The sequence below is a fragment of the Gallus gallus genome, chromosome 9, assembly GCF_016699485.2.
Source record: "Gallus gallus isolate bGalGal1 chromosome 9, bGalGal1.mat.broiler.GRCg7b, whole genome shotgun sequence".
In the NCBI taxonomy this organism is placed as follows: Eukaryota; Metazoa; Chordata; class Aves; order Galliformes; family Phasianidae; genus Gallus; species Gallus gallus.
This window is the reverse complement of record NC_052540.1, coordinates 13,815,410-13,834,040: the sequence shown is the minus strand read 5'-3', so window position 1 is coordinate 13,834,040 and position 18,631 is coordinate 13,815,410. Positions and strand designations below refer to the sequence as shown.

Here is an 18,631-nt window from a genome sequence, read left to right as displayed (position 1 = left end):
CTTAAGCTGTTACAAGGCAGTACCCTGCAGGAGGGTGTCATCCCACGTGCAGAGCTCTGCATAATGCTTGCATTTGGGCAACTGCGTGCTTTTTTTCCTTTCTTCGTGCTACACTGTGCTAAATAAAATAACCTAACTCTTGCTGTGACGGGGCTGACAAGTCTAATCTGCCATCACCTTAGAGAGGAGAGCCCAAATCTGCCCTTCTAGCAGAAAGACCTGAAGCCAAGTGAGGAAAGGCACGTGGCTCGGTACAGATCTTTCTGCAGAACCAGCTGGGGGTGCAGCAGGTACTTTCCAGAGATGTAGAGAGGGGCCAGAAGCAGTCCTGAGCAGCTCGCGGTGCGGGACGTGCAGGAAGGGTCAGCGTGCAGTGTGGCCCTATGAGTGGCAGGGCTTCGTGGCACAGCTCTGCAGGGGATAGACTGCCAGCACTGGACATCTCAGCTGCACCTTGGTAAGCATTGTGTGGAGGTGGGAGGGAAGGCTTCCTCTTATCTTTGAGGTGTGTTCTTTGCTTGTTCTGCTTCTATAGCACTGTCTCATCAGAAGATGGGATTAGATCTTTACAAAACACTGTCCAAGAACAGCGTATGGTTCTTGTTCCCTTCCCATAAGCTCTGCTCTTCCCTCACTGCCCTCCTGTTTGTTCCCCACCAGCCCTCCTCTCTATGACAGAAACCTCATAGTGCTGAGGGTGCTGGGACCCATCCCAGTCACTGCCAAAGACATCACTTTTTTCTTTTCCTCTTCAAAGCACAGTATTGGCTCTTCAGTGTCAAAAAAAAGATGCTTGACTGCTTGGAGGCCCTTTTAGTGCTGCTTAAAGGATTAAGGTGGAACTGAATCGACCGTTTTCTGTTTTTTCCAACTCCCAAAGGACTGGCAGGAGAATATGCAAAGTCTTTCATGTGGTCCTTTTTCCTCTGAAGAGAGAATACCTAATTCATAGGATCTTGCTCAACTTCCAAAAAAAAGAACCCTGAAAAGATTAAAGAATCAAGTTCTCAATAGCTCATCTGTTTAGATACGTTTAGGGTGTTTGTGGTACATGTTATAAATATAATCCCCTGCTGATCTGTGTGGTACCACCCTGCTACAGGCTGATTTGCCACGGCTTCTCTCAACAAACAGGGATTTCTGGCCTGAGGTACAGCAAAAGTCTAAGTGACCAAATGGTATTGAGCCCCTTTGGGAAAACGTTCATAGGTTCCACAAAGCAAGGGTGAGGAAGGGAGGTCCTGGTCAAGGAAGAAATTAGGGAAACCTGGGTATCTATTTGGTGCCTTCCCAAAGAACTGAGCTCTGAGTTAGTTTTGTTTCTCTGAAAACCTTCCTGGGAGCTCAGGTGCTGTGGGAGCCGATAGTTATTCCATCGTAGGAATTTTGACTTCTGTTTAATTTAATTTTTGAGAAGCTGTAACCTGTGGTTAAAATGGAAACAATTAGAAGAAAAAATGTTTAGCTCTAATAGATTTCTGAGATTTGTTTGACTAGATCTGCTGATACTGCCTTGGCTGCTTACATAGCTTCCTAAAGACATCTGTACCTGTTCTTAGTACTTACCTATGTGATTTTAGTGTCTTACTGTGGTATAACAGACCATCTCCTGGTGGGATTTTGCTGCTGAGTCATCTCCTATCAGGTGTTTGAATGCCACAGGTGGCCTGGTGTGATAAATACTGATGCAGGGAGGGGAATTCACTTAGCACATGGAGCTATAAAGAGTAAGCAGGGGGAAACCCTGCAGTAAGCCATCGGGGGTTCAGCAGGCTCTTGGCAACACTAAAAGAAGTCTGTTTACAAAACCTTGCCTTAGGGAGATTCAGTGCCTGCTGGGCAGCGTTGGTCTGCCTCTGAGTTGGTGCATGCTGAAAAAAATGCATAGGAAGAAGCTTGCTCTGTGCTGCTGAGCTGCTGGGCCCTGCAAGCAGCAGCTGTGCGTGCAGCCCTGAATTGGCTGTAGTGGCTGTCTGAACTTGAAGAGCTAGTGGGGTGAAGCTGGTAGGTTAAAGCCATGGACTTACGTGGCCAGATATCACGGAATTGAAAACTTAAATGCAAAATGCCCTTACTTTTTTTTTTCCAAGTTTGTTCATTTGAGAATTTTTCTTCTTAAAATACGCAGGCTGGCAACGTGATTCCTAATTGTGACAAAACTGGGGACTCTGGTGTATTCACAGCACTCCAGGAGCTCCGTGCTCTGAGATAATCACAAGCAAAAACCACAGATCACACGAGGTGTGGCAGTGTATTGATGAAATCACAGGCAGCCTACCCTGTAATTTCTTAACGCCGAGCACAGTTGCACAAACGAAGATTCTGTGAGCAGGGCAGGAATTGTTCCCCTGCACACTCACTGTGTTCCTGATAAGCAGTTCTCTTCTCCTTGTCTTCCAGGTCTGTAATCTGCTCTTAATCCTTTGTCCTGCATCTGCCCTGTCTAGCAGCTATTTTGTGACATAGTGAAAGGTTTTTGCAAGTGCTCTTATTTTTGAGAGAAGGATTCTCTGCCCTTGGGCTTAGCAATAGCAGGCCTGCCACAGAGTTGCTCAATGCTGAAGAACGCAGCCAGGTCTGTATTTAGCAGAAGACCTCGTTGTCCTTAGGAGTATCACTGGTGGCAGGGTAGGAAACTGGGTGGTTTTTTTAATCATCCAAAGCACGCTGGGCTTCACAGGTTGGTTGTGGGGGACCTTCAGCTAAATTGAGATTTCAGGGCTGCCCCTAACATCTGTTTTGCTGGTGTTTCTCTTTTGCATTATAATTATTTACTGAAACACAGGATGTTGCTCTTGACAGTTTCCTGCTTCTAAAGAGTTTTGGGGACTTTTTGTGTTATCGTGATGATTTAATTTATATTTTTGTAAAATTCAGCCTTCCTGAGAGTTTGAGAGAGGGACTTCGTGCATCCCCCGAGCAGTTCATCGAGCAAAGAACTTGTGTAACCAAAGACTCAGGAAGAGTAGGTGCCACATGGACCGAGAGTCTTACCTGGCTCAGCTCAAAATGTCACCAGCCTCTCACAGCAGACAGTCTGAGACCCTCCTGTCCTAAAAAAGAACTTCGTGTTTGCTGTCTGGGGAAGCTGTCCCTCCCCTCTCCGATTACATTTATGTGAAGAAAGGCCCTGCCACACATAGTATCCCGGGACTGAGGATCAGCGAGGCCCTGCAGGATTTCTCTCACCTTGTTTCCTCCTGGTGGGGAGCCATGCAGAGACCCACCTGAGGTGTCCCATTGCTGGGATGTCCCCTCACCAGCTGCCTGTCTGTCCTGTGTGCCTGGGGGCAATAGCATCTAGTTGTGTAATGCTGACTGCATTTAGTGTGAGGCTGCACCTTGAGTACTGTGTTCAGTTTTGGACCCCTCACTACAAGAAAGACATTGAGGCCCTTGAACGTGTTCAGAGAGGGGCAGTGGAGCTGTGAGGGGTCTGGAGCACAGTGAGGAGAGGCTGAGAGTACAAAGATTGTTCAGTCTGGACAAGAGGAGGCTCAGGGGAGACCGTATTGCTCTACAACCTGAAAGGAGATTGTGGTGAGGTGGGAGTTGGACTCTGCTCCCAGGTAACAGTGCTAGGACCAGGGGGAATGGCCTCAAGTTGTGCCAGGGCAGATTCAGGTTGGATATTAGGAAAAGTTTCATTCCAGAACGAGTGGTGGTGCAGTGGCACAGCTGCCCAGGGGAATGGTGGAGTCACCGTCTCTGGAGGTGTTCAAGAACTGTGCGGATGTGGCAGTGAGGGACGTGGTCAGTGGGCATGGTGTGATGGGTTGATGGTTGGATTAGATTATTTTACAGCTCATTTCTAACTGTAAGGATTCTATGACCTTGGCACTGGCTGCCCAGTGTGCCGTGTTGCCCAGTGCTTTCCTAGTTCTGGCTCCTCCCAGAGCCACGCAGCATCTCATGAGAGCCCATGCATGAAACCCTGCTGCCTTCTTGAAGCTCTGATGTGCTCGGCTGAGTTATTTTACCACCTGTAATAAATACAGCAATTTCTCATTCTGTGTTGCGGTCTCTGTGCTGCCATGGTGGAGGTAGGCTAGTGAAACCTGAGAGGTACTGGCTGTGCTCAGCACTGCAACGTTTCAGCATACAATAGTTAGAAGAGGGAAAACCCAAGCCTCCGTGTTTCCTGTGGGAAATACTGAGAATGAGCTCCTCGTTAACAACAGACAACAGTGAACTGCTGAAGTTGTTATGGGTAAATGTTGAGCTTGTGGAAAGACACTTGTAAGGCTGAAAAGGGGAGGTTTAATTCAGAAAGCCTTAGGAAGGTCAGGTTTCCAGCTTGATTTGCCTTTATATGTACCCCAAATGGCTCCAGTGCAGCGATGAAGGCCTGTCATAGCTGTGCTTTATAGTCACTTAAAAATGAACATTCTTCTGAGGTTGTTTTGCTTTACTTTCTGTTGCTATTTTGTGGTGCTGCAGGGTGTTGGATAACTGGAAGGGACACAGTGAGCTGCTTTGGGCGTTTAACACCTGCCTTTGTCCTCTTGCCCTTCTGGAACAGAGCTGCCTGATGAAACCAGGGTTTCCTTTTTTACTGTGCAGCATTATCTAAAACTGAACAAGATAAGTCCTTTTTTGTTTAGACCAAAGGGATTTTTTTCTTTTTTTTTTTCTTTTTTTTCTTTTTTTTTTGTAATGGACTTGAATATGTTTTATGGCTTCTGAACACTTTGCCTGTCAAGTCTACCTTGCAATTCTCATTTTCAAGTTTGCCTTAGTAATACCTGGATTTTGCATTCCTGCTGCTTGCAAGAAGCCTCCCTTGCAGCAGCAAGGCTCTGCCCTCTGCCTGACAGCTCCCACCACCCCCTCTCTGTGGGCACCCCAAATAAGCTTGGGCAGGGGTTGGCTGGAAAGATGAGTGAGTAAAAAATACAGTTACAACAGCTTCCTGATTGTTTGGGGTTTTTTTTAGTGCTTTTCAAAAAAAAGAAAAAGGATGAATATTTAAGTTTTCTTTTGACATTTAAATTTGGAAAGTCTTGAGACAGTGTCACCCTGGAAACGTACTGGTTGCCAGCAGGTCCCTGTGTGCTTTACAGAGCTGATGGCATTGCTGTAGCTGAGGAATGGAAGGACAAAGATGGCCAGGTCAGTCAGCAGCTGAGCTAGAGATGGCTGGGTGTGCTGAACCCCAGCCTTGTGCTCCAGCCCCAGGCTTCCCAAAGGGGGTTGCTCAGGCTCCTGAGTGGTTTTCTGGAGGCTGCAAGGGTTCTGCAGTCTATAGAAGCAGACAGCAGGCAGAAAAACATCTTGCGGGGTGCGGGACGTGCTGTGGCAGGGCTGACACCTTGGTCAGAGCTCTGTCCTTCTCTGCCTTTGCTGAGAAAGGGAGTGGGTGTTTGAGACGTGCAGGAGGGCAGGGGATGTCTGTGCCTGGGTGAGAAGGTGGTTTCCAAGGATGGGTGAGAAGCTGAGGGCGGAGAAGGGGGTGTCCAGAGCTCAGTGGGCGATGAGGGAGGTCTGGGAAAGTTCATAGAATGCTAACGGATGGAAGGAAAAAAATCAGGGGTGTCTTTCCTCCAGCAATTAGGGGATGATAATGATATCTCTAGTCCTGGGCGAGTGTTTACTTCCTGAAGCCCTGAGGACAAAGAAGTGCCTCTGACACGTAGAAGTGGCCCCTATTGTCAGGCTGAGAATGATGAGATGCAGTTCCTGAGCTGCTGACATTCTGAACATGTCCAGCTTCCAGCAGTGGTTTGCAGTGTGCTGTGCAGTGCCCAGGCCAGGAGATCCTCGGCAGGGCAGTGCAAAGGCATGGCTTTTCTCCCTATGGAGCTCGGCTGCCTACATCAGAGCAGGGTACTGGTGTGGGGCCGCGGTGATGTAATGTGCTCTGAGGGTATGCTGCGGGGCTGAAAATGCTGCATTCACTGCAGGCATCATCAAATGCAAGCTGACTCTAACTGAAAGAAGATGATGAATGGGAGAAAATCCCCCATGTGTTTTTCAGCGTGGTGAATGAGGAGGACCGTTCTGTGCAGGCAGTTTCACTTTCTTTGCTATGGGCCAGTTTTGTCCTGAAGGCTTGAACAAAGAGCAGTCGGAAAGCTGAGCCATCCTTCCTCCACCTTTCCCCTCCACTCACACACACAAATGTACCCAAAAGAGAGATTTAAGTCTCAGGGAGACCAGAATGCATGTACAGCAGACGATCAGAACACTGAGATTTTTAGGGCAATGCAGTCAGCATTCCTCTGAGACAGAACTGTATGAAAAACATCATACATCCTACAGCCGAAGCAGGGCAAATACAATACAGACGTCATTTGCTTATGGAGCAGGAAGAAGCTTCGGTCCTTGATGGATGCTGTAGGGCCTCAGCAGTGTCACAGGCTCCTTTTGCTGTCTGTCACTCCCAGCTCCCCACTCGTGCCTCCCACATACCCTTGGCTGCTGGCTTCTGAGGCTCGGGCTCACCCTTTGGGCAGTCAGCCTCCTCAGATTTCTACTGCACATCTCTGTCATTCTCTTTTCTCCCGGCTACCCTTCCCACAATCATGGAACAAGTTGCCGAGGGTGGTGGTGGATGCCTTGACCCTGGAGACACACAGGGTCAGGCTGGATGGGGCTCTGAGCACCCGATCAAGCTGCCAGCATCCCCATTCATTGCAGGGAGATGAACTATATGGCTTTAGATGTCCCTTCCAACTCTATGGTCCTATGATGATTTTATGCTGCTTCTGCTGCAGTCTACACATGGGCGTGCATTTGGGGCAGTGTCTCTGCTGGGCTCTTCCAGGGTGCACTTGGTCACACAGGTCGGGGTGAGTGTGGGCCCACTGCGGGGAATTCCGGCTGATGCCGTCTGCCAGGCACACGCCTGTCCCGTGCTGCCAGAGCCCGCTTCCTTCTCCCCTTGCACAGCTGTGCGCTTCATTAGGTAGCGAGGTCTGCAAATCATGGTAGCGTCAGAATGCAGAGCGGGGGGAATTCCAGCAGGACAAGCGCTGCCAAGTTCCTCGAGTGTCAACGATGGGGTCAGAGGAGGAGCCCCCTCCCCACTCTAGGACCGAAATGCAACTAATGGCAAGATTTGGGCAACTAAATGGAGTGCTCATTGACTTAAAGCCATTTGCTTGCTGTTTCTTTTGATGCCCTTCAGTGTGTAACCGGAGAAGGCAGCACCCAGCACATGGATTGAGATTGCTAGAGCCACATTGGAGGCTGCTGACTTCTCTGCTCTGTGGCTCGCTTCCCTACCAAGCCTGCATACTGTGACAACAGAGGGCTGATACATGGAGGCATGCATGAACAAGGGGCTGTTGTGCAGTTAACTGCTGAAAGCACCCAGGGAGAAAGGTTAGGTGTTAGCCTAGACATCTGAGTTCAAGTCCTGCTTCCACCCTGAGTTCTAAGTGTGGCTCACAGCAAGTCACAGCATTTTGGCAGCTGTGATTTTCATTCCTGAGCATCAACTTTTTGGTGCCTTAAGGTAAGTGAGCTGGGGGTTTGTTACTCTAGGAAGTGCTGTGCCTGCTCTACCCAAAGAATTCAAGGGCTTTTTTGAATGTCTGTGCCAAGGGCCCAGAATCACTGAATTGTATCATGGCTTGGGTTGGAAGAGACCTTAAGTCCCACCCTGTCCCAGCACCCTGCCATGGGCTGGCTGTCCCCCACCAGCTCAGGCTGCCCAGGATAATCTGGCCTTGAAGCCTTCCAGGGATGGGGTACCCACAGTTCTCTAGGCAGCTGTGCCTGAGCCTCACCATCCTCTAAGTGAAAGACTTCCTCCTGATCTCTAAATCGAATTTCCCCTCTTTGTGTATAAAACCATTCCCCGTTGTACCCCTCACTACCTACCCTCATGAAAGGTCAGCCTCCCAAAACCACCAGTTCCCTTCTGTGCAGCACCAGCCCTGGAGTTAGGTGACCAAGGCAGTATTTCTGGCTTGCTGAGTAACCGTGAGTAATCCTGTGACCTCCTGGTGACTTAGTTTTCCCACAGGTAAAATGGGAATAATGACTCTGTCTTCCTTTGTAGAGCACTTTGAGAGATATGAATGAAATGAGACATAGTAGATAACATTATTTAGATATTATTAATTATACATTCGGTTCATTTGTGTGATGTGGAATTGCTTTCTTCATACAAGCAGATGTTCTCTTTGCATCAGGGTTTCCTAAATTGTCTGCCACCGGCTCCTTTAGAAGAATATATACTGTGAAAATACACAGTACCTTACATGGAGGAACCTCTCTGGCCCCATCTGCACATCCACAGACTGACTACAGTGACGGAAAACCAATGAGAGCAGTTTGGAGGGAAGAAGCAGAAAGTGGCATTCTTTAACTTGGGCAGCAAACAGAAAAAAGCCCCAAATCATTCTGCTCATCCACACTATGAATGATTTCTTCCCACGTTTTGCACTGAGGATTTATAATGCGTAGAAGCAATGTGAAGCCATGAAGCTCCGTGCCTATAAACCACGCTGACAGCTTCTGAGAGTTCGCACACTGTAAGGGGGAAAAAAAAACCCTCATAAAAGCAATGCCAGGGGTGCTGAGCTCCAGGGAAGCTAAGGAGAAGTGGAGGGGCTCAGATCTCTTGAAAGCCAACCCAGGAGCTTCACCAAGATACTTTATTCATTTCTGATTTCCCCATCCTAACCTTGGGGCAGTTGAGAGTGTTGAAGCTACAAGTGTGTTTTGGAAGGGAAACCAAGGAAAACCACACTATCTCCTGGCTGTGGCAACTATTCTTATTTTCTAAGGAGGTCTTGAGCACATGTTACAGTAAGGCCAAGCTGTATCCTACATCAGGTACCCACCCTGTGAAAGTGGGAGGCATCTGCCTTTAAGGTCAAGGCTACCGAGTAGGGTCTGAGCATGCTCTGTATAAAACCCAGGTCCTGCTCTGTACAGGAGCTCCTGGCTCTTCCCACTGGTGAGTTGAGCTTTAGCTTTGCTGTTTTGGGTTTAGCTCCTTTCTGTGAAAGGCTGCGTGTGGTGGAAGGTGGCTTTTTAGGGTGGGAAGCGTTACTGTGCTGCAGTGGTGGAGTTTAATGGTTTTCTGTTACTGCTTTCTGGTGTGGAAGGTAGCTTTTTTGTTTCATTTTGTGGTGTTGCTTTTTTTTTTTTTCCTGGTCTTTTTCACACAAAGGTGGGAAGGGGAAAAGTATGGTGAAGACTGGAAAGCATGTGGCTGGAATGAGCTGAAATGCCTTGTTTTCCTTGGACTTTGCCCCTGGTTCTTGAGGTGTTGCTCTGAGCAATCAGGGCTATCCCCAGCAGGGTTGGAGCCCTTAGCTCTAGGGAAGGATGGCCACAGAGCAGGTAGCCTAAAGCACGTGAAAGGCAAATGCTTTGCCAGCTGGTTATATTTGCTGGTTTTCTTTTGGTTTTCTTTTCTGGCGAGGTGGACAGGGTTGTTGTTTTTTTTAATTAACTTCTTTATTGTGAAGCTTAATGTTCCTAGGGAGGCTCTGGTGTTGGTCACTGTGTGGGCACAGCTGAAATTTGCTGCTTTCGTTGGCAGTTGTTTGCAGAGCTCTTGCTTATCTGCATGGTGGTAAAATGCATCAGCTGGAATGCAGCCCCACTTTGGTGCCTTATCAAAGCACTGTAGTCAAGATGATCAGCAGAGAGCAAAACAATTTTGATGCAGGAGGCTTCCAAGTTCTTGAAAAGTAATCTTGGAAAGTGTTTTCACCTGTTGTATGTCTTGTGGCTTCACCTACTCCTGTAAAATAAGCAGAATGGGACTGGGGTAGATCTCGATGGGAGTAGGAGTGCATTGCTGGCTAAAACCCATCGTGGGAGTCAGTAGTTGAAGAGCAGTGCCAGCAAACCCTGTGCTCTGGGTAAGATTATGCATCTCGGAGAAGATTTAAACCACTATTTCTGTTAATTAAAGATCCCTTTATGGCTTTTAAAGGAGGGGACTCAGGGGTGCAATGTCCTTATTCAGCTCACAGCTTGATGGGGCCATAAATCCTTCTGCAGTTCTACCTTGGTGCACTTACAGCTTGTGGCAAGCTGCCTGCAGGCTCCTTCAGCAGTTAGCGCAGTGAATTAAGAGTCTAGTTTGTAGGCTTAATGCAGAAAGAAGGTGGGCTGGAAAGGGCTTACTACCGTGCTTTGTGTCATTCTAGTCAGTGGTTTGGCACAAGATGCTGTGATCAGCAGTGCTATCTCCTGTGATGTGCTTTGGGATGAGCGGCTGCGGGTGAAAGGGGTGTTGTTTGAGCATCCCTTAATAAAAGGGCAGCTGGTAGGAGCAATTTGAACAATGCAAACTCCTGCTCTCTTGTGACTAGCTTCAGGCACTCAGGGCTTATTTTACTGGAGAGGAGGGTTTGCTGATGTGGGAGAGGACAATTAACTGCAGAAGTGAAATTCATGCACAGATAGATTTTGCTCAGGCTTGAGTTATTTTCTAGTGGAAGAGCAAATTTGCTTTGTTTGGTGGGCTCTTTAGTAGACAGAGGCTACTCTGCTGTGTTAAAGGCTGTTTGTTAAGGAAAGTGGCACTAGATTTATATTATAATACAAGATGATAGGCAAGGAAACAGCTTGGCTTGCATATGGGGAGTGTTGAAGGGGTCTCAACTCTTACTTCCATGAGAGCGTTAACCAGGGAACTTCTCATTTGGTATAGGGAGATGTGCCTTTTTGGCTGTCAGGTAAAATCTGCTGTAGCTCTTATGACCTGGGACTGCCCAGCTGTGGACAGGAGCATCGTGGCATGCAGCAACATCATTGCTCTGGGGCTTTCTGAAGGAGAGGCAGTCTCTTTTATGACAACTTTTTGGTGAATTTGGTTCTTGTGGAAGTAGCAGTGATGTGATGTAGCTTTCTGTTGTCGCTACCTTGGGACTTGATTCCTAATAAGTATTAAGCCCAGTTGTGATTGGTGGCAGAGCAGCTGTGAGCCTTCTTCACCTTAGGGGCTCACTGTACTGACGTTGTGCTCCAAAGCTTGTTGTGTCAGTGATGCTTAGCTTATGCAGCAGCCTTGGGGCTGGTCTGGGTTTCAGTATGGCACTCCTGAAAGCGCCTTACGAGACTGAAAGCCTGAAAGGAGTAATTTCCTGTACTTTGTGGGATAACTGCTGTTCTCAGAGGACTTGTGATTATTTATGTTCAGTGTGGGTATGCTGTCATTGTTGGTGAGAGCACTATTCGCTATAGTGCTTGGGTGTTTTAAAGGGTTTTTTTTAATCTTAATCACAGGAAAAAATGGATGGGTAACTGAAGTGATACTGAAGTTTTCTACACTGAGGGTGGTGAGGCACTGCACAGGTTGTCCAGAGAGGTGGTGGGTGCCCCATCCCTGGCGACAGCCAAGGTCAGGCTGGGCCTCTGAGCACCTGATGGAGCTGTAGGTGTCCCTGTTCAGTGCAGGGAGTTGAACCTGGTGGCCTTTAAGGGGCCCTTCCAACTCCTACGATTCTGTGATGTTTTTGACACGTGCTTAGCTGTGGCTCTGGAGGCTGAAGCCGCTTGATTTCTTTAGCTTGGGAAAGCTCTCTGCCCTTTGTGATCAGTTTGCAGTTTGTGAGCAGCAGAAGTGAGGAAATCCCTGCTTTTTGCTGCCCCGAGTCATTCCGAAAGCATGAGAGGCCTTACAAATTCAATGTAAAGAGCTGGATTCCCCCTCTAGCAGCAGTCAATAAAAGATGCTTCAGGAATAAGCAGAGGAAAAGAACAACTGTAGTGCTATCTTCCCTCTCAGACACTTTTTATTAACTTTTGCTGCTTAATAAATCAGACTTTTCCATCCATCACGTTCTGACTGTTGTGTTAAACAGCACCAAAATGCACCAAAACGAATGTTAGTCCGATGCTCCATGGAATCCATTTATAGTCCTGGCTGCTGTCACAGCTGCTGCTCGGGCAGAGGCTGCTGCCGTTTCCTTGTGCTGTGCCCAAATGACTCTTCTATGAAAATGTTGTGGGGTGCCCTCATCCTCGTGGGAGGAAAAGCACCTGACGGATGGTTGAATTAGGAGTCGAACGGAGAGGTTTTTTTTTTTTCTCAAGTGCAAATATACTTGAGAAATCCCCCCCATGCATCCCTGCAGCCGTTGAGTATTTTGACCCGGGCGTAAGAACTGCTGCGTTTGAATTTAGCAATGGGGCAGTGGGATGAGAATGTGCAGCTGTGGAAGGCGCGAGTGCTCCAGCTTCGTCACCACTCCTCTTGGGCCCACCTATTTCTGTGCGGCTTGCGGGAGCTTAAGGGGATAAAAATGGCTGAGGTAATTAGCGGATCCGGCATCGAGCAGCTGGGGTGGTTCAGAAATTATTGCGGCTGTGAGAGGTGGTTGAGAAGCAGGCATATCCTGATGTGATATAATTGAACCCCTTGATTAAAAGGAAAAATATTTATTATTTTTTAAAATATATTTTAGTCCAAGACTTGAGCTGCAGGTGTAGATTCTTTGGTGTAGAGTCACCGAATCCCTCCAGGTTGTGCAGAGCAGAGAGGGGAGTTGTGCACCATTTAGGTACTCCATACCTGCTGCACAACGTTCCCTGCTCTGTATGAGAAGCTCATGTTCCAGGAGCAAAATGGAGAGGTTTCTTCTTCCTCTGGGATTCCTTATGATGCATCATCCCAGTAGACACTGAGATGTATTTAACTTATTGAGAAGAGTGGTTGAATTCTCTGCTGTCTAAATACAGCATCTGCAGCAGTGTGGAATGTGTGTTGTACAGCTGTGAATGTTACAGGCATTCAGTGTGTCTCCTTTTTCACACAATAGCTTCTATTTATGGGGTTTCATCAAGCTGGACTATTTCATTCAACATATCTTTGTGTGTTTTCTTTTTTTCTTTCTTTCTTTCTTTCTTTTTTTCTGCTTTTCTTTCGTAAGGTTTGTAGAAACTCCGAGCCACTTCTCCTGGAAGGAGAGTTACTACCGCTCAGCCATGTCCCAGAGCTCCCAGCCCAGGGAGTTCCTCAGCCCAGAGGTGATCCAGCATATCTGGGACTTCCTGGAACAGTAAGTAGCCCTTCAGTGGGATCTATGGAAGAAGGTGTTGAGGTGCAGGACACCCCTGCAGTGTTCTTGTCTGGGGACTGGTGTTGGGATTTCAGTCTTCTATAAGCTCCAGGCCCAGCTCTGCTCAGGGACTGTTGGTAGCATGGTGGATAGTGAAGTGGGTACTCACTGGGAATTGCTTAATTGATTGTGAGGCTGGTTTAATGATGACACCCAAGTCCTGGGGAACACCCTGACACATAGGGAGTTGAGGGAAATGGGATTTGGCCCATTTTAACTACGCTGCTTTGTTCCTTGTAGGCCAATATGCTCTGTTCAACCAATTGATTTGAACTTTATTGATGACCCATCTGAAAATGGCCCTACAAACAAGATAGAGATCAGCATGGATTGTGTCCGTCTGCAGGATACGGAGCTGAGTGACCCAATGTGGGTGAGTAGCGAGAAGGATTTCTTTAACCCCTAGAGGAAGATGATTCTTTGCAGAAGCCATTCCTGCTGCATTGCCCTGAGATTCTTTTCCCCTTCCTGGTGGAGCTGTGGCTGCCCTCTGTGTTTGAGGAAGAAGTTCTCGCTTTCTGTTGTCTTCTGCCCATGGAAACTGTTTGGAAGTGTGGCCCTACCAGGTGATGTGATGGTGGCAAGCTGTGGTGCCAGTGCTTGTGGCTAGCTAAGATGCTGAGAGAGTCCTTTTTTTGCCTTTGGGGCTGCAAGAGGGAACAGGCTGGCTCTTCACCTGCTCTTCCTCTCCTGCTAAAGCAAGGGCAGCAAAGGGATGAGGCAGGTAGGCATGTGCAAGAGCAGTCTCTTGTGCTTGCCCAGATGCATAGCTGTCCCTGCTCTCTCCTTGCTTGGTTTTGTGGTCCAAAGGTTAAAATAGTTCTGAGCACTATAACTTGAGAATGTTCTTAACTAATATGAATGGGAACTTGCATTCAGATCGTGTTGGGTTTTTTACCTCTCCATCTGTTTTTCCAGATGGGCAAAGCTAGTGCTTGTAACGTGTCTTTGCTGTGGGTGTCTTGCCAGTATCCTTTGAGACTGGAATGCATATCAAACCCTGGTGGGTGCATTTGGCACAAAGTGTCCTGTTCCTTCTTACCAGTAGCTCTGGTGAAGAAGCCAGGTGCTGCGCTTGCAGGCTGGAGCAGGAGGTGTGTCAGGAGTTTGAGCTGTTTGTGTACACTTTCCTGGGCCTTATATACTTCAGGGTAAAAATCCTGTGTGCTTTGACGTTAGTTGCTTTCTAAATGTTCCTGTTCCTCTGTACTTTTGTCCTGAGAAACTGCAGTTTAATTCCCTAGCTAATCAACAAATGTCTTTTGTGTTCAGCCATGGTACGTTTGCAGCACTGGTGTTGGTGAGACCTAAACCCAGAGGTTTGCATCTGCAGGGAAAGAGCTCCCAGGTCACACTGATGTCATTCCTGGGTACCAGGAGGTTTGGCCTGTTCCTGTCTCTCTGATGTTCCTGCTGAAATAGGATAGGGTAGTGTGTTGCACTTTTCTTGCAGAACTGGAAAGGGTAAAAAGGCCACTTTGAGGCTGAGTGTCTGTGTAGCTAATGTGAAGCAGCTACTCCAGCCACTCCACAGAGAGATGGCTGATTGCTGTCTGGTTATGTCTTGATTTGGGGTGGGCTCAGAGGGGCAGCACTGGGTGTGCAAGCCTGCAATGTGAGTCTGATAGGATACTTCTCAGATTTCCTTGTTGCCCTACCAAAGCTCCAATAAAATGGCATCTTGTCAGCTTGTCCAAGAGGCTCTCTGTATTTAAGAGGGGATATCTGCTTTTCAAATTGGGCTGGTGGTGCTCTATTTGAACTAGTTATGCCCTCTTGTAAAACAATCCCCTGGTAGCTTTGCTCCTTCCATGTCTACACCTGAACATGATGTGTTGAGTACTAGCAAAGCCTTTATATCTCTGGCTCCTCTGAGCTGTCAGCAGAGCACAGCAGCAGCTGCCAGGCTATCTTGGAGCTGTTGTTCAGAGTCTCCCTCTCCTGTCTGCGGTACAGTGAAACATCAATGGAAAATCCCTTCTTGTCCTCTCTGACCATTGCTGGAGTCAGTTCTAGGGCTGGGAGTGCAGGGCCCGCAGCTTTAGCTGTAAAATTATTTCTTGCTTATGATGCCAGCCTTCCAGGTGACATCTCTGAGGAGGCCAAGATGCATGGTGACATCTTGAAGTGTTTTTCACCCCAGTGATCAGCCAAAGGGGGAGTGGGGAAATTCCATCCCATCCCTGCTTTTACTGTAAGGCAATAATTCAGACACTGCTTGAGTCTGGGTGTCCCCATGTTCATTAATAAATGTTCCAGTTTGCCTTCACTGGAAGACAGAACCTTTGCTCAGTTGAGTGGTGCACAAAAGCCTTCACAAAGCGAAATATGCATTGCAAACCTGTGCAAACAGCCTGTCTTTTAAAAGGAGGAAAGCTCTTTTTACTCCCCTTACCACCACCACCACCTCCCTATAAATTTGCAAACATCCCTGACAGGTGACAACTCCCCCTTGCAGAGAAGTCTGTGTTTGCTTTGCTGTTTCTGGGGCTTGCAGCTTGCACTGGCAGAGAATGTGTAGCCTCAGGCGAGGTGTTTGCTGTTTGTCGGCTTTAATCTGAAATACCTTACAACCCTCTTCCCCTCCAGCTTCTCTTTTCCTTTGGATAGCTTCGGGGCAAGAGCTCCCCTTGCACCTGTCTCTCTGTAACCTCAGCCATGTCACTCCTAGACACGAGGTGCCGCACGCAGCTGATTGCAGCAAAGAGTTGAAGAGGGCAGATAAACATGAAGGAATGCAGCAGAAACAGAGGGGCCCTGAGAGATTAACAGCGAGATCAAGGCAGAGTGCTTTTCATTATTAGATTTGTCTCTGGAAAAGAGCGAGGCCAGCTTTTCTCTGAGATGTGCCACCATGTGAGATTTAAATAGGTTTGTGGTGAATGAGACTGGTTTATTCAAAGCAATTGTCCTTCTGTGGACTTTAAGGCGATCTCAATTGAGGTTTAAAATGAGCTTTGTGCTTTCATGCAACTTACAGCTGCAGAATGAAACTTCGAGCCTTGAAAGATGTTCATCCTTGATCCTAAGGGTTTTGCTGGCAAGAGCTGTGATTTTTATTCTGGCTTTGGTACAGCTGCCTGCTAGCAACAGAGCTGGATGGGGAGAATAGGCATCAGTGTTCAGAGCAACGCCCCAAGAAACTGTCCCACTGGTGGGCTGCTACATGAGCATGGGTCCTTCCCTGCTGAATGGCCACCAGTTGTATTCATTGCTTTCTAAGAGCAACTCTCTCTGGGGAGAGAGCTGGAGGAGAAGATGGTGACAAAGGAACCCCTCATGTCTGAGCTATGACCCTGTCTGCTGCTGAACTGTGACCTTGCAGTTCTCATGCTCTTCTTTTTAAGGAAGAAATATTCTTCCTGCGTTCTGTGGAAGAAAGGAGTGGGAGAAACTGGTGATCAGCATTACCTTGGGGTGAAAAGAGCTAGAGGGGACAGGAAGAGAATTTGTGGGTCTGGTGTGAAATTAAACAGTCAGCAGCCTTCCCCTGGTCTCATGCCTTGTGACCAGCTCTTTCACAATGTCCTGTGCAGCTGGTTTCTGGATGCCTGTCTGTGAGGCTGCTGGCTGTGCCTCTTTCTCTCTGATAGCCTTAACCACAGGCAGGCTGGGAAGCCCCAGCAGCAATGTACCTTCCCATGTAGCAGAGCAGAAGGGCTGGTGGTCCCTGTAGGCACAGAGAGCATTTAGAATCTGCCATGGCCCTGGCGTGGCATGGAGCTGCAGGCACCCAAAAAGGTAAGTGGTATGTGCATCCTAAGGGCCACTGTTGGAGCAAGAAGATGCTGCTTCCTGGCCTCCTTCATGGCCTAGGATGGGGCTGGTGACTGTGGGGCCTGTGGTAGGGTGATGGCCAGCAGAGAGTTGGTGAGAGAGTTGCAGAGAGATGGTGCCTCCAAGGTGTCTCCTGTGGTGCTAGAAGCCAGGTGATGTGTGAAAAATAGACTTCTGACTGATGGAGCTCCCTGGAGCTGTGGAGGGAGGGGTCTGAGGGCTCCTTGAGGAATGAGCATGTGGCAGGGCAATAACCCCTCCAATGCCCTGGAGCCCTTCTAGTTTTCCTTCACCCCTCAGAAGTCCTTCTAAATCAGCAGTGCTAAGGGATGCTGCTTAGACCCAAACAAAGCTACTCAGGGCTAGCAACTTCAGCAGGAGGCTTCCTGAAAAAGTGTTATCTGTGGGGCTTGCAGAGCCTGAAGATCTCCTGTTGTCCTGCCCCCGTCTCAGCAGCATGTGGAGGGCTCTAGGGACCCTGAGGGCCCTCACTGATGGGAGCAGGCGTGCTGTCCTGAGTGATGGAGCAGCCTGGCCCCCTCCCCCAGATACATACCTTCCTTTCGTGCCCCTGAGCGAGCCGTCCTCCTCAGCCCCTTGCCTAACCAGTTCAGTGGAATGCTTTTTTGCAGACAGTTGCTTTGGTCAGAGTTTTCTTAGCCTGTATCTATCTGTCCCTCCCCGCAAAAGGGGGAGAGAATTCCTTGCTTTTATTTTATGTCCTTCCTCACCTGCTGTCATGGGTGTCTGCTTTGCCTTGGTTAGGCACTGCTGAGCTCCCACTGCAGGGCTGGTTTGTGTGTGTGCTTCAGTCAGGGAGGTATTTTGGGTTTGAGTCTGCAGCTCAGGCTGTGGGTGTCCCAGGCCTGGTGGCTTGAGAAGTTTTGGAAGTGCAACATGTGTTTCTAAGTGACGCCTTTAGTTCTGTATCCTTGCTCCCCAGGCCTTGATGGAGGAAAAAACGGGCTGTGGAAGAGGCAGGGTGCAGCCTGTGTGGGATGCAGATGTGTCAGTGCTCTCATCCTCAGTTGTCACACTGCAGATCAGTGTTGGTATTTGATGGGGAACAGAAGACTTTTTTCTAGGTATTTTCAACTTGCTGTAGGCTCTTGGAGGAGCCACCCTAATCAACTTGTGCAGGGCAGCTGGAGAGCAATGAGGCTGAGGCCCTTGGGTAGCTGGTGGCTCTCTTTGGTATATTCTTACCTTTTACCATTGTATAAAATAATTCAGTAATTTATGTTTGGTGGCCAGACACTAAATTCCTGGCTACCTAGGAGCCTATCAGCTCTTTAGGATAGGTCAGGATCTGGTTTTTATGAGCAAGAATGCAACAGACAGACAAGCAAAATTGACCCTCTGTCCAGAAGAATTTATAGTGTCTGTTACATCCTATGCAGTGCTTTAATATTAAAGAACAGGCTCTGATCTCTGTTGGTTTAATTGCTTACTTAAAAGTGGTTTGCTTGATCAGGAGAAGTGAGCTCTGCTTGCTGCAAGGTGCTGCAGAAGAAAATGGAAGGTGGTGACAGGGTGGTGAGACCATGGGATGAGGAGGATGTCTCTGTGTCCCAGCAGCAGGCAGAGAGCAGGCATGGTACATCTGAGTGGTGCAGGAAGAGTTTATCTGTGCAGCACTCTGCGCAGAGGCTGGCAGCATGTCGTGTACTTCCCAGGGCTCTGACAGGTGCTGCAGCCCTGAATTTTGTTGGGAAATGGTTTTGCACCTGGTTGATATGGCTGATTTGATAAGTAGATGAAGCAAAGTGTGTTGTGTGGCTGTCTGTTTCTATACCTAAGTGTTCCCAGGTTGGCCATGG

General features: G+C 48.2%; 1 protein-coding gene across 7 annotated transcripts in view; it reads left to right on the top strand.

Annotated features, from left to right (window-relative positions):
• Positions 1 to 18,631, top strand: part of TP63 (tumor protein p63) — a 103,389-nt gene that overhangs the window by 10,505 nt on the left and 74,253 nt on the right. For 4 of the 7 annotated variants that reach the window (XM_046898296.1, NM_001398392.1, NM_001398391.1 and 1 more), the window contains 2 exons: positions 12,846 to 12,974; positions 13,275 to 13,407. In XM_046898296.1, the coding sequence (XP_046754252.1) occupies positions 12,846 to 12,974; positions 13,275 to 13,407 (262 nt within the window). Of the gene's footprint in view, positions 1 to 8,562; positions 8,912 to 12,845; positions 12,975 to 13,274; positions 13,408 to 16,610; positions 16,776 to 18,631 lie in introns of those variants that run through there. The other 3 variants (NM_001398394.1, NM_001398395.1, XM_046898297.1) reach the window with 2 other exon arrangements.